The sequence below is a fragment of the Theobroma umbraticum genome, unplaced genomic scaffold, assembly GCF_002168275.2.
Source record: "Theobroma umbraticum cultivar Fairchild unplaced genomic scaffold, ASM216827v3 scaffold_4.1, whole genome shotgun sequence".
Taxonomy (NCBI): domain Eukaryota; kingdom Viridiplantae; phylum Streptophyta; class Magnoliopsida; order Malvales; family Malvaceae; genus Theobroma; species Theobroma umbraticum.
The window spans coordinates 690,873-705,972 of record NW_018397258.1 but is presented as its reverse complement, the minus strand read 5'-3'; the positions used below and the strand labels follow the sequence as shown (position 1 = coordinate 705,972).

Here is a 15,100-nt window from a genome sequence, read left to right as displayed (position 1 = left end):
TTGTTTGGTAGCAAATATTAGAGTAATTAAAGTCTATACATGATGATTCCCCTTATCAAAAACTATTGGCAGATCTTTCAAATTATCAAAGGGAAAAGAAGGAAATGAAGCAGAAGGGGATACAAATTTGGAAATATGATCAAGGAAATGTTCGCCAGTGTTACAATTATTCATTTACGTCGGGTGTAACCCATATTTCCACAGGCATGTGGTTATGTCTAGCAAGCTTGATACAGTGTTCTTCCATCGCCTAGTCTTCCTAAACTTATTGAACATCTGAATCAAACACCGTATTGCAAAGGGGACTGCAGCTGCAGCCATGACATAACGAAACTTCACGAACTCACGCGGAGTAACAGCAAAACCGCGGAACATAAGTCACGATCATCGAGATCGTGGCACGATGACTTCGAGATGGAAGGGAACCGTAGGTGGAGAGAGATGATGACAAGTATGAGGGAAAGAGCGAGGGTGTTCGAGATCAAGAAAACGTAGAAGGGTTCTGTTTGAGATGCATAAATGGCTCTGCGCATAATGTCCATTGTCATTATCTTGCCATACCCACGGGGGGATTGACCCCAGCTTGGAAGGTCACGGCCGCTATGAGGTGGCAACTATCAGGGAGAATTTCGGACATCGCTTGGCGGCTCTTGCCTTCATCATATTGGAAATATTGAACCAGCTCTTGCGTGTGCTTCTAAGAACATGCTCTTGTGCTATCAAACTGAAGAATACTGGAATTTGCTCGTATAATAGAAACCCAAGGTTGGAATTGAAAGTTTTCAGTCAATACGGGCGGTCTTTGTTACAGCCACAGAAACAATCAAATAGCAAGATAAATTTTCTAAGACAAGTTGGGGTTTGATTAGTCTGAACTCTGAATCCAAGCTATAAATCTCTTAAAAATTTACAAAGATACGTGGCGTCAACTGGTCATGGATTGGTAGCTAAGAACTATCAAGGTACTTTCATGGGTTATGACTATTTCCCAGCAGTAGACCGGATTCCTTTTAACCTTTTGAAGATACTAAAAAAATGTTTTGCTCAATTCTTGATGTTCATGCTGTGATAAATTCTGCTTTAAGAAACATGGAAAACTTACTAAAAGAAATCAAACAGGATGTTTCGTTTGGGATGAGAATTTTCTAGGAAACCAACAGGAAAACGAAGAGAAACGTAGACAAGTTTACCACTGTTCTTTGCTTTTCAATTTTCAGGGGTACGGCCAAAGAATAATCAACCTATATTAACCTTGTTTAAATCATTACACTTTATCTTTTTATGTTATCCATTTTCTTATGCTTTTTTTTTTTTTGACAATTAGAATCATTTCATTATTCGAACAGGGTAAACCCTTTACAGAAAACAGAGTATTGCGACTTATGCTTTATTGGTATACATTTCAAGATATAGGAGTTTTCTTTATTTTAGAACAAACTATAACAATTGGCATATCTTGAAGAGGGTTTCATAATTTTCCCAAAAATTGTGGCCGAGACTCGGATCAACCCCAAATTGCTAGGAAAGACCAACTTGTTGGAGGTCCTCTCCACCAATTCCAAGCCTTGTTCACCCAAGTTGGAAGCCACCGTAAAGCGAATGGCAGAACAAAGGCGACAGTGAGAAGGCATATGCAACACCATCTTTTTCTGTCATACCGTAATTGAAAATCCATAGCTAACATCATGGAAATATTGAAATGAGAAGCTCCGTTGGAAGGAAATCCCCTGTGAGATATTTATGATGCTGAGTGATGCCATGAGGCCAAAGAGTTCCAAAACAGGAACAGATACGATGTTGCCTGAGTGCCTAATAATGCAGAGGCAGCTGCTGCCGCAGATGTTACTGCGTCCAACCTGTCGTGTTAAGAATGTTGGATTTGATTGCGAGTCATATTCTAGCAAGCGGATGGAGGGCTCAGGCCTGCCTGGAAAGTGACCGAGGCAATCAATGCAGCCACCACTAGCAGTACATTTCGAGTGTCGCTTGTGAATCTCTTTCCAGCTGAAACTTGAAATTTTGAACCAATCCTTTAATGGCTTATCTGCAAGGTCATGCCAGGAATGTTTCTTTTCCGCAATTACCATGTCATTTTGAAGGATTTTCCTGATTTGTATATCGTTGGGTTCTTCATGACTATATCTAGTATATCCATTGCAGTGAGACCCTTTTGGGGCATTCACTTCTAGTATTTCCATTGAAAACATTGTTCTTACCAACAAGCAATTCAAGACTCTGCAACATGCATAGTTTTATCAGTCAATGCTAACTTATTTGGAGGAAAGAAATTTGCCCAAGAAAAATAATAAGATACTAGATCAGAAACGGATGGAAATTGTTGCAGAAACAGAATCATAGAGGATAATAGATTAGCTAAAACTGCGAATTGTTTACTACACTGTATTGTCTTCGAGCAGCTGCAGATGCAAGACAGAGTTCCCATCACGATCCCGAATTTATGACCGTTTTCTCTTTCAGATTTTCCAGCCAGTTGACAGGACGCTAAAGCAGGGAGGTTTGTTTTTCAACAGCAGGTGAAGTGCAGTCTCCCCTAGCTGGTCACATCTGTTATAGATTTCGGACAAGTCGAATCAATTCATTTATGATCTAACTCTTCCTTGCAGCAGCATAATGAAGGGCGTTCTTTGATCCTTGCTGGCAGACGAAATCTGGAATAGCTTAAAAGTTGTCCAGACTAAAAGAGCTTAAGAGTAATGGTAGATATTGATATGTTCCTAGTAGTTATGTTTCACACTCAGTAGTAACGTAGATCAATCAGTCAAGCGTGACTATTCACTAGGACAAGTCTGACTCAGATATGTTTATGACACATGACCTCTTGATCTAATACGTAAGATCTTAATAGGTTTCCAATTCTATATCCAGTAACAACAGCTCTCAAAGGCGCGTAACCATCTTGCTCATTCTCCTGCAAGTTTATGGTTTATGTTTCATAATCTGACGCACAAAATCAAGCTGACTAGCCTTAACCGCAACATGTAATGGTGTCTCTGTGGAACAACAGGGCAACATCAGTTAGAATCAATGGATTTTTCTCAAGCAAATCGTATAGCACCTCAATATTTCCTGTCCGAGCAGCTTCAAACAATCTCTCGTTATCCATTTGAGAATTTGTGAAAAAAATTGTAGAACCTTATCTTGTGGCGTTAGAAATTATTCAAAGTATTTGCCAGGAAATCTGAAGCTGCTTTATAGGAAAACTCCAACCTGTTTCTTAGAGACCACGAAAGGAGAGGAGTTGGTCTACTGTCTACAATATTATACAAATTTTTTGTTACAACCGTCTTCTTCTTCTACTTAATTTATTGCAAGTTTTCTGACTACAGAATCAAGCGTTGATTTTTTTTTTTTGGTTTTTACCAAATGTCACAGTTTTATTATTCAAGGATGCACTGGTTAGGAATTATGAATAAATTAGTTGATGACTTGATTAATATGATGATTCCTTCGTTTTGCTTCAGAGAAATAACCATTCTTTGTCCTCTACAATTTTTTCTCGTGTAATACTGAAACCTGCAGATAAGGCAAGAAACTCAATAGACTATTGGGAATTCAAGCTTCTGTTTACCAGGTGGTGAATTTCTACCTGATCTGGAAATATTTAGCCCCACTGACTTGATCCCTTCTGCTAAATTGTCTACATTGTTCTACAGAAATTAACTGCTTGCAGCAGCTATTGATTGCCAGCATTGGCTACTCACAACAAGTCCAACGCATGACCAGTCAAATACACGATTTCTCAGATTTCTCAAGATCTGCCTTCTTTCTTTGTTTCTTTTTAAATTAACAGGATACAGAAAACTCATGTCGGGAAGAACAAGAGAAACAATTAAATGAATGGATATGCACTTTTTTGATAAATGAACCAAATAAGCTTGTAAGTTTTTACAAATGAAGAACAAGTTATCATGTTGCCAAGATAAAATAACCAGAGGAATGAAATTCTAAACTACTCAATTGATTCATGATACAAGAGAAGCACATTCTAACTCTTTTACCTTCTCCTTGTATCTGGAACAACTCCCCATTTCTTCAGCAACCACGTGGTAAACCTTGCCCATCCGCAAGAAATAGAATTCCCATCAAAATGACCACTATGTATATTTCTCTCATTTTGGTTGGACCATATAGATTACAGCTATCACGTAAGTACCAGTCATTGAAAGTATGGCCAGCGCAAGCCTGCCTTCAGAGGGAATCCACTGGTAAGGAGAGAGATCCTGCGAGTGATGCGAAGAAACCATGCATTTGAAAACAGTGAACACAGCAAAGATTTCAGGGTCGCTAGCCATGACAGCCTCCCAGGCATCGTGGCTCTCTTTTGAACGGTGATGGTCTGAGATTTTCTTTCTCTGACCAAAAACCACTTGGAGGCTCAGAATCGCTTGGTATGTGACGGTTGCTATCAGGACTGCCACAACCATTAGTGCATTTTGAGTTTCAGTTGATGATTCCGTAACCTCTTTCATCAGTTCCTTCCATAGGTTCCATGAACAAGAAGATTGCGGATGTTTGCGTGAGATAAAGCTTTCTGCTCCGGTTTGGACATTAGCCCGTTCTGTTGTGAGTTCTCGGGCTTTCACAGCTCCAGCTTGCTGAAACATCTGATAAATCTGAATATCATAACAATCACCTCCACTTTGGAGCAAAACATCTGACATCCTTTGGTGTAATTCCGCTTGAGTTAATGGCGTTTACGTTAATCCAGAAACAACTGCTTCTTGACCAATTAACAGACCTATAATCTGCAAACAAGTATGTATATTCATAATTTACAACTTCTGGAGAGATACCAATAGCACAATCAGTAAAATCTATTCATTATTAGAATTTTACAGTAGCCAAAGAATAAACAGAATGTAATCAGAATACGTGTGTTGGCTCCACCATGATCAAAACCATGATTCAGTAGCACCTCTGCTTCAACTTATATTTGACATCTTTCCAAATATGAAATGCGGAGGAAGAAATGTTGGTATTTATTAGATTCCAATTAATAATGATCTGCATATTGTTCATCAACACCTAGTTTGTCCTTTTCTTCAGCTTCAAACAAATGGTTTTCTTGGGAAAGTGCTCAAGACACTCAGCCAGCACTCTATGTGCTCTCATCTTTGCTTAACTATGCAGCTTGTTACATTATCTGACAGAACAATGCATCTTTATTAAAGGCATTCAGGATTCATTAACAGTCTGATTTCACATGCTGCACACTTGTTTTTTGAACAGATAGGAGACACCAAGAACAAATGAACGACATAATAAATCGAAAAAGAAGAGAAACAAATAAATAAGAATAAGTGAAGTAATAACTAGTAGGTAGGCAATTGAGCAAAAAAAAAAAAAAACCTAGCAGGAAGGGCTTCAAAACTTGCCTCATGTTGTTGTTGAAGGTTGCCTGATGTAATATGGTGTTCCATCCTTGTCTTTCCAATTCAAAATTTCCATCATATCTAACCTCCGCATCTCTCCATCAAAACCCTTGCAGCCTCAATTGCGTTACTCTTCACTGCCAAATGAAGGGCAGTTTCCCCGAGAGTAATCAGTTCTTTACAGACTCGGGGCAAGCCCAGAACGTTCTTAACAACATTAACTCTGCCTTTCAAAGCCGCGCAATGAAGTGGAACCTTACCATCTTTCCTTCAAAAGACATATATCATATCCAACTCTCATGAGCTCTCTTATATTTTTCAATGTGCCCATAGCTGAAGCAACATGCATGGGGCTAAACCATTCTCATTTAGCTCCCTAGCGAATGCTGGCTTTCTGCTCACAATTCCTTCGTGATTTCTGTTTTTTTCCTGCCAATGATGATATGTGTAGAGGGTTGTCGACAGAGTTTAAGCCAACTCGATCAAGCAGAAACGGATCTTCCGGAGTAACAAGAGAAATGCAGATATATCCCCAGAACGAGATGCTTCAAACAATCTCGGTTCCATTTCTATTTGATCTTGTTGCCCTTACCAAAGAAGTATTAGCTCTTAGTTTTAGTTGGGAACATGTTATAGTATATTTCAGTTGACAGATTTCGTAATCCTGAAGCTTTCCATGGGAAAACGTGGATAGTTGCCCGTGAACTGGGAATGGAATTTTGATGATATCGGCATTCTTGCATGCAATGCAAGCAAGAAACAAAGCATTGTTCGCATGCTTTGATCTGTTTTTATTTCTATTTAATTTGCTTTGAGACCTGGAAAGCAGCATAAAAGAAATTAAAAAAAAATTCTGAAAAACAAGGAGAGAGAATAAACGTGGGTCAAAACTCTCATCTCCCTTTACTGAAAGATGAAAGAACAACCTAGTTTTTTAGGAGAGAGAATGTAAGAAGCCAAGGACATCACGGCGGACGTTAAGAAACTGCTAGTTGGGCTGTTTAAGGCAGGCAGGCTCGAGGCCCTGCTCCAATCCTGAAAATATATGGCAACCCAGTGTCCAGCACTCTTTGGGCCATATCCCCCATCAAACAAAACAAAGAGAAGTAAGATTTTGGTTTGGAAATGGAGTGTTTTTTTTTTTTTTTCACTTTGGTTTTGTTAATTTCTCTTGCAAATAGTTATTGCAGATCATGCTAAGCCTGCACCAATAATGGGACTGCCAAGGACCAAGATGAAAAAAGTCTGAGAGGAGTTCTAAGCCAATCTTACATTATCCACCCACGTGACTCTGTGAGCAGGAAATACATTCAATCACCTCCTCCAACCAGGGCTGCTTTCGCAGCATTGCTTTCTTTTTCTGGCCTCTCTCTCTCTCTCTGCCCAACCAATAAATACGGAAAATGAGAATTCCCACTAATGGTAATACGCAGTAATACCTAACATCCACACCCGTAAGCCTTCCAAGTCAAAACAGAAAACCACCACCAAAGACAGCCTCTAAAAATAGAAAGAAAAAAAAAGAAAAAAATGGCATGGGAAAAACCAATCACCACCCAACCAAACCCAAAGTCAAGGCTCAGAGCCGCACCCGAGCCCCACCCTGCGCGGTGGGGTTACCCCCAATGCCCACAAAGAGCACGATAAGCATGAATTTTGAGCCAATGGAAGATTAGATCGAAATGGGTGCCATTTAAGTCAGACGGAAAAACCCGAAAAAAAGAAAGAGAGGTGGACCTTTTGTCATGTAGGTTGGTGCGCAACGTATCACCCCACCCCTCGGCGCACGATAGCCCCCCACTCACGCACACCTAAGCGGTGGCCTCATCCATCTAGATCTCAAATCAGCCGCACACCCCTCCCAACCCCCACCCACTCCCCCCCTTTTAGCCCCCCTCCCCACCCCGTACAACAACCAATCAATATGTCACCAAACCCACTTTCTCCTCCTCCTCTCCTCCACGCCCAACGTTATCTGAATCTCCCACTCCTCATTATTCCCTCCTCCTCGTCCTCTTCTCCTCCCATTATTTTCCTTTCCTCTCAGCCCCAAATCCTCTTTGCCAAAGCGCACCGCCTTCCGTATCCATCACCTCACTCTGCTAAATTGCGCCTCCACCACTCTCATCGTTAACCAGCGCGTCTGACATCCGTAAACCTAATCCGAAACCAGAGATATTAGATCATGTCGAACCCATCTTCTCCCTCACCCCAAAGGGACCCACCGTCGAACACATCGCCTCCACCACCATCAGAGCTGCCGCTGGCTCTCCCAGCACCGCCAGCAGCCACGTCCACACCACCGACAGCTACTATCGTCACACCCAACCCAAGACGGCTCCCACCGCCTTGTTGGTCGCACGATGAAACCGTCGCCTTAATCGACGCGTACCGCGACAAATGGTACACGCTCCGGCGTGGGAACCTCAAGGCGAGCCACTGGCAAGAAGTGGCAGACGCGGTGGCCCGTCGCTGCCCCTTGGCGATGCCTCCTAAAACGGCCGTGCAGTGCCGCCACAAGATGGAGAAGCTCCGGAAGCGGTATCGAACCGAGATCCAGCGGGCTAGATCCATGCCAGTTTCGAGATTTACTTCTTCTTGGGTCCACTTTAAACGAATGGACGCTATGGAAAAGGGACCCAACGTGAAACCCGATTACAATTCGGATAGTCCAGATGAGGAAAATGATGAAGACGACGAAGAAGACCAAGATCACGACTTTTACGAAGATGGGTATAAGAACGGAAGCGTTAATACGAGAAGTGTACAAAAGTTGTACCGGAATGGGATTGGAAACAGCGGTGGAAGCGTCAGCGGTAGTGGCGGCGCTGGTGGTAGTAGCGGTGGGTTTAGGATTAGGATTCCTACTGGAGTTAGTATAGCACAACCAGGGCCAAGATATTACGGGAAACTGGATCAGAAATATGGTGCAAGCCCAAATTCTAACCCTAACCCGAACGCGAATCCTCACCCTAATAAGGGTAATTTTAGTGTTTCGGGGTCCGGGTCGGGTTATGGGACTAGGGTTTTAAGGGGCTTTGAGGAGACACCAGGGAAAACGGCGGCGTCAGGGAAGAGGGAGAGAGATGCGGTGGCGGAGATGGTGGCAGCCATAAAGGTGTTGGGAGACGGGTTTGTGAGGATGGAGCAGATGAAGATGGAGATGGCGAGGGAAATAGAGACGATGAGGATGGAGATGGAGATGAAGAGAACCGAGATGATATTGGAGTCCCAGCAGAGGATTGTTGAGGCTTTCGCCAAGGCAGTTTCAGAGAGGAAGAAGAAGCCCAAAAGAATGCCCTCACCGGAGTCGTGAGACCAATTCCTTGCAATAGGGGGAAAAAGGTTGTTTTCTTCGATCCTTTGACCACGGATGTGTAACTTAGTTGGTGGAATGTTTAGGGTTAGTTCAGTTTTTATGTTTCCTTTTGTTGATTCTTGGGTGATAGGACTACGTGCAACCTGATCTGCTCTAGTGTTTTCCTTTTTTCTTTTCTACTAATGTAGCTTTACTTTCATGACTTTGCAAGTAGTAGTAGAGAAATTTGTAGTGTTGTGATTTTAGTCTTTATTTAGGCATAGGAAAACATTGTTGCTTTGGTTTCAGATTGTCTCTTTGTCAGTGCTCTTTTGCGCCTGTGTCTACTGGTGAAAGGATACTTACTTTGTGAAGAATGTGTAGATTGCTATATTTTTATACTGGTTGGTCTTTATAATCAGGTTCATTCATTTGTTTCTGTGCTCGGCCATGAAGAAGAAGTCGTGGGCAATTTTGCAGATGGCATGGAAACTTTTACTTTAGGGAGATGGTGTAGGAAGCAGCAAAGGGTATGTGATATAATGTCATTTTGAGATTGTACTAGATGAGAAAAGCCCTGTCTTTCGGGCGCTTGTATGTTTCAGAACAGTCGGAAAGTAGTTTTTCATCAGTTGCCGTTACGGCCTGGCTTTTGTTTTTGTATGCATAATCCATTTAACAGGTGAAGTGGCAGAGTTAAGGAGTAATTGTGGAACAGTTTGGCTTTTCTTTATGGCTGATCTCAAAGCAGGTAGAAGACTCGGGCAGATTGCTTCGGATTATTAGGTTTCAATTTGCAAAGAGATGCACTGTATTGTCAGCAGTATTTATCCTAATCACAGGGTCATCATGATTGTGCCATTTGCGTGACATGAGGTTAAGAATAACAGATATTCTTGAACTAGTTTGGCCATAGCAAGTTCCGCTCTGTCTCACTTTATTGCCCACTCGGACTCAAAGCTCTTGCTAACTGTGCTGCATAACTTATTAGATTTAAGTAAATGAGGGGAATGCTCCCAGCATTCCGTACATTACTTACATGTCAATGGCAATTTTCTGCAGCACAAGTTAGCAGCGTTGCAGTTGCAGGGATATGTTGCCATCCTATACGAAAAATGGACTAAAAATATAAAGGAAAGGATCTAGGGAATTGAACCCGACGTGAGTAGAACGTCCAACCTTCTGATCTGGAGTCAGAAGCGCTACCAATGTGCTACGGATCCTCCATAAATTTATAAAAAGGATTATTTCAAAGCTGGTTGACGCCATCAATCAATGGAACTGAGTGAAATCAACTATTGAAATCAAGCATGCTAATCTTTTAAGTTGTGAGGGTGAACAATCTCTAGACCATCCTACTTATTCCACAGAGTAACACAGAAGAAAAGGCAACCCTTTTTCCACAGCAAGAACTACATGATCTATGCTTTTTTAAAGCCCAAATTAGGCTCAAATTGATTATATTTTGTAACTGACCCTTATATATACAAAATTTTGGTGGGTATGTATTGCTATGCATCCACATATCAAACTATCAAAGCAAACTTGGAGCTCAAATGATCCAAGTAACAGAGTTTGTAAATCATTATACATCAGAATCTTCAAGTAGGAGATGAAAAACATCCCCGCACAGCCGCACTACAGTCTTCTGCACTTTGATTCCGATGAACATATTCAGCATCAGATCTCAAGCACTTCCCTTCAAGCACTTCCCTTCATTCTTAGGAACCGTAAAGGAACAGGTCTTTCCAAGACAGATACATTCATATTGTTCCACACCTCTGGTATTGTTGGAAGCTGCGCTATTTTCTCCACAACTTCCATACCTTCGGGTAGAACATAACCAAACACCGTGTATGCTTTTCTCCACTCATTGTGGTTAGCTAGACTGATAAAGAACTCTGGGCCAGACCCAACCCATGCAATCGATCCTCTTCTTACTGTGGGGCAAGCCTCTACTGGAATATCCTTAAATGCAGGCCCATGGACTTCAAGTGTTCCTTGAATTAGTGCAAATGGGGGGCCAAATGTAGCCTACAACGATAAGATGAGCAACTCTTTTAACTTGTGACCTTGAAAATGCTGAAAAACAACTCATGCATGGATTATGAAGGATTCAATGGTTTAAGAAGCATGAAATGAAGATAGACATGCAACAACTTGGTAAAAGTTCGGTTTCCCATAACACATAGAGGAAAGCCTTACATGTTCAATGTGATTTCCTTGAGGATCCCAAGAGTTTCCCCGGCTTTCAGCACGATAAAATTGGCAACCCGCACAATGATGTAATGCCAACAGCTCAAGAATATAGGTAACAGAATGTGGAGCACAATCTGGCAAAAGCTGGAAATCATAGATCACAACAAAGATGAGAATATGAGCTGTGCATAAGAAAACCAAATTGAACATGGAGAACAAAAATGAAAGTAATAAACAGTGAAACACAAGACTTAGGCCATCTATTGAACATGGGACGGGACTGCAAGAAGAAAACTTCAAAAAACATTGGTAACAACACCTATAATGAATGTCACAGTTCATGTAAAGAAGTAGACGCCAAAATCTTCTCACTGCAAAGACAGCAGCAATAGCAGGAAATTTTGGACCAATCTCCCCCGAGCTACACAAGCACATATATTGTGCAGAAATTCCCAAGTCTGGCCCAAATTACATATAATTTTATAATTCGCCCTTCATGAACATAATTGAAAACAATTAGGCCTAACATCAATCAACTTCCAAACAAGCAGACAAACCTACATTCACCCACTGCTTCTCAACTTGAGGTGACAGCAGACAGACTTGGGTTGGGGTCAAGGTGTGGAACCTGCCTTATATGAAGGAAAACAGATAAGATGATTGTGTGGCAGTACCTATCCAAGTGGTGCTCATATCTTGAAAAACAGAGACAATGAGCTAATCATGTTGCACAATCTTACTTTTTGAAGTTATGCACTTACTTTAACATGAAGAGCCCCATACTCTGTCTTCAACTTAACAATACCCTATAAAGAAAATGGTGAAGCACATTAGAACTGTGAAACTAGACTGCACATGTATCTTACCGTCTTGAAGATTGTCACAACAAAATGGATATTCCAGCATATAATTAGTAAGAAAACCGAGTAACAAGGGCAACTATAATGTGCATGTTTCTTAAGGCTAAATGTTACTATAAGGAAATACATCCCGTATACAATAGCTAAGTTTTTCTATTAATTTCTCCACATCCTCTTCTTTACCAAAGGAACAAATCTCATGTGTTTCAAGCACACTTAAGCTCAGAGCTACAATAAGAGCCAAATTTTGAGCAGCAAATAGCATACCTCTCCTTTACCAAAGATTAAGCCAGATGTCCATATAACTGCATCACCTGAGTCTCGCCGATCAGGATCCAAGGCATCCTTTTGTTTCTTCAGCCAACACTGAATGCAAGAAGAGGACATGTCTTAGCAAATCTTATGAGCCAGAACAAGGCCATGGAAAGAAAAAAGAAGATTTCTACTGCTTTAATAACTTAAACCAATGAGGAAAAGATGAATGTAGTGTGTTACGAATTAAATTCAGACTTTTATTCCAAATTTGATATCCTTTTTCACTTTCCTTGTACGATTTTCACAGAATCATCTAAAAGACTGAGATTTGAGTCTATGCATCAAATTTCCAACCAATATTGCATGAAAATTCCCATTTACGAAATCTAAAAATAGAATTTGATCAAACAGAGGTGAAGATCAGAGCAAGAAAGGTTAGTTTACCTCACCAAATCTAGACCCGCAGGCCTCTCTATTGCCACAAAACACCCAAGAGTCACACAAACAAGGCCCATCGTCACCTTTGCACATCTCCTTGCAAGCGTTACAACACTCGTCTGAAGAATTCACTTTGAATTCCGATCCCCATTTCACTGCATCACCCCACAGCTCTAAATGCTCAATCCCTCTGCAACACCCTTTTTCCTCTTCTGTGTCTTCTTCATCGCTCCTCCTTGAAAGTTCACTCGAACCAACAGAATCCATATTGCCACTGCTTTTAAACGCAACGGAGAAGCTAAGATAGGCCATGCAACAGGAGAATGCGGCTATGATTAAGAGGACCAAAAGCGTAAAACGACCGAAATCTGAGTCAGCTTGCCTACGACCCATTTGAGCTCGGGAACCGAGTAGACAAACCCAGAAACCGAATCCAACAATATATCGTCTCTGCGTTGTTAATCTGGGATTAAGGTAGGACTCTGTTCCTTGTTCCCTGTTTTTTCTGATTTTGCAGACATTGTCATGGTGGAGTAATCATGGAGGCAGCAGTTGTCAGAACAGAATGATTAATTACTTGACACGTTTAACGCTTGTGTTTTTGAGCCTGGAACAGGAAATCCCAGCGAAGTGGAACGATGGAAAATAACCAACACAAAGTTCTCCCAACTTCGTTAATTTAACGTTAGTGATTTGCGTGGACATAAACAGGAAGCTTGATTCTTGATTTTGGCATTTCCAAGGCTAAAACCGGTCAATCCACCTTAAATTTCTTGGCAACCAATCATGGGCATGCTTGTTGGCTACTGATTTCTCTGGTATTCCTTTATAGCCAAGTTAATTTACCATTGTTGGGAATTTGGCAAGCATTAACAACAATGGGCTGGCTCAGTCTTTTACTAAAAGAGGTTATTGATGCTGTTGCACCAATTTTAAGTGGAATTAATGAACGGAAACAAAAAGATTATCCATTTCGTGATCTTGAAGTAAAGCAATAATGGAATTTCTTTTGTTTAAAAAGGAGACAAATCCTTGATCCATGGCTTTAAAAGATTGTTGCAACATCCAAGTAACAATTATTTTTCGACCAAAGTAAATTGTGATTACGTCGTTCGACGGCCAGCCCGAGACCTCAAAGAGTTGGTTAATCACTCAGCCTTGCTGTACTAGGAAACCTAATGGGCTTAGATTCAGAAGCAAAATGCCTACAGAGTCATTTGGAGAAAGCACCAACAACTTTCTAACATCGTTCAGGATTTGACCTGAAATCTAGTATACCAACTCAACACAAATATAAGCAATGAATTGGAGATTTTGCCTGCTCAAATAAGTTTATAACAAAATCAAGTTTCCCATAGAAAAAGAAAAGAAAGAAAAGCAGGAGCTAACATGCAAAACTAGGACAAATACAGGATCATAATTAGCTTTCCCATTACAGTACAAACTTTCCACAAATTGTTTACAGAGCCAAATTACATGTAAGAAAACAGAACTAAAACTACAAAAACTAACACCTACATTGTGTCAAAGCACTTAAAAAAAACCAATCATGCTGCGAAAACAAGTACCAAACCTGCTAAAAACCTGCTGAGATAACAACAACATAGTAGACTATGATGTGTAAAACACATTAAGCAGACACCAGTATTCCCCCATAATTGAAAACCTTGGATTATTTCCCAACAAACTTAAGAAGCACTAGTAAAAAGGTAGTGTAGCTCATTCGCTCCATCACCAGCTTAAGCAAAATGGAAAGAACATCACAGTCAAAATTTTAATTGTGAAAATCAAGTAACGGCAGACGCAGGACAATTTAGTTGCCTCCCAACTAAGAATTTTGATCCTAACACCAACTCCTAGGTAGAAGCAAAATTCTTCATGAACTTCAAATAATCACATCAAGTCCAGAATAAACCATCATAGAACAAAATCAGTGGAAGGCACCATGTTCCTGTAGGGGCTATACCAAATAAGATAAGAAGGTGTGTTGCATAGACCATTCTTTTACACAACAGTGGCATATACTTGTAACTAGTCAACTATATGTTGTTAGTATACTTGATGGAGGGAAACAGAGTTGCTCACTTGTTCTCAAGTGCAGTTAGAAAATGTCAATAATTTGTATAAATTGTAACTCCAACTAAAAAGTGGTCCAGTACGTTTTCTTAAATCTAAAATCTATCAATCACCAACATACCCACAGCTTTCGAGATTTCTTGGCCAATTAAATATAAACTTTTCCAAAATCATTGCTCTACTAAACCCAAGTTGTAAAGCAATGACTGCTTTCCCACAAAGTAAAAGTACTTAACGAACAAGAAGAAATATCCAACTCAAGAATCTCTGAGTTCAACCGAAGTAAATTAAAGAGGTTTCATCCATCAACAACCTCCCCAAACTACTAAGCATTTGATGAAGCAATAAGGCATACATCATGAGAAAGTACAATCCCTTGAGATCCATATAATAACTTAATTTGGAGAACACCTTCACAAGGAGTTGCTTTGTATAACAATAACCTGATTAAAACGAAATAGCAAGTGTTGAAACATATGGAATTGGTCCTTCAGTCAGACACTGTTATTTTCCTGCTGGTTACAAGCAAAGTTCAAATCTTTGCCTGGCATACTCCACCAGGCCATTCCAAAACCAGAAAA

General features: G+C 40.6%; 2 protein-coding genes and 1 pseudogene across 3 annotated transcripts; 1 reads left to right on the top strand and 2 right to left on the bottom strand.

Moving 5' to 3' along the window:
• Positions 1 to 4,177: 4,177 nt before the first annotated feature.
• On the bottom strand, positions 4,178 to 5,487 carry LOC110414427 (uncharacterized; annotated as a pseudogene).
• A 1,939-nt stretch (positions 5,488 to 7,426) lies between these two features.
• Positions 7,427 to 9,713, top strand: LOC110413765 (Alcohol dehydrogenase transcription factor Myb/SANT-like family protein). Its single transcript, XM_021424710.2, has 2 exons — positions 7,427 to 8,738; positions 9,114 to 9,713. The coding sequence occupies exon 1, from the start codon at positions 7,579 to 7,581 to the stop codon at positions 8,707 to 8,709; it is 1,131 nt and encodes a 376-aa protein (XP_021280385.1). The 5' UTR covers positions 7,427 to 7,578; the 3' UTR covers positions 8,710 to 8,738; positions 9,114 to 9,713.
• Positions 9,714 to 10,134: 421 nt separating this feature from the next.
• Positions 10,135 to 13,578, bottom strand: LOC110413766 (peptidyl-prolyl cis-trans isomerase). 2 transcript variants are annotated; one of them, XM_021424711.2, is made up of 5 exons: positions 12,450 to 13,574; positions 12,018 to 12,116; positions 11,652 to 11,696; positions 10,897 to 11,034; positions 10,135 to 10,725 (listed from the first exon to the last, which is right to left on the bottom strand). In XM_021424711.2, exons 1-5 carry the CDS (start codon positions 12,834 to 12,836, stop codon positions 10,393 to 10,395), a joined length of 1,002 nt encoding a protein of 333 aa, XP_021280386.1. In that variant the 5' UTR covers positions 12,837 to 13,574; the 3' UTR covers positions 10,135 to 10,392. The 2 variants fall into 2 exon arrangements, with proteins under 2 accessions (XP_021280386.1, XP_021280387.1); XM_021424712.2 differs by lacking the exon at positions 11,652 to 11,696 and having other exon boundaries at positions 12,450 to 13,578.
• Positions 13,579 to 15,100: the final 1,522 nt, after the last annotated feature.

Coding starts and splice junctions, on each gene's coding strand:
- LOC110413765 (XM_021424710.2), top strand. CDS start 7,579: ATGTCGAACCCATCTTCTCCCTCACCCCAAAGGGACCCACCGTCGAAC.
- LOC110413766 (XM_021424711.2), bottom strand. CDS start 12,836: ATGGGTCGTAGGCAAGCTGACTCAGATTTCGGTCGTTTTACGCTTTTG. Junction 12,117..12,449: donor GCGGGTCTAGATTTGGTGAG/GTAAACTAACCT, acceptor TCTTGCATTCAG/TGTTGGCTGAAGAAACAAAA. Junction 11,697..12,017: donor TAATCTTTGGTAAAGGAGAG/GTATGCTATTTG, acceptor TTTTCTTTATAG/GGTATTGTTAAGTTGAAGAC.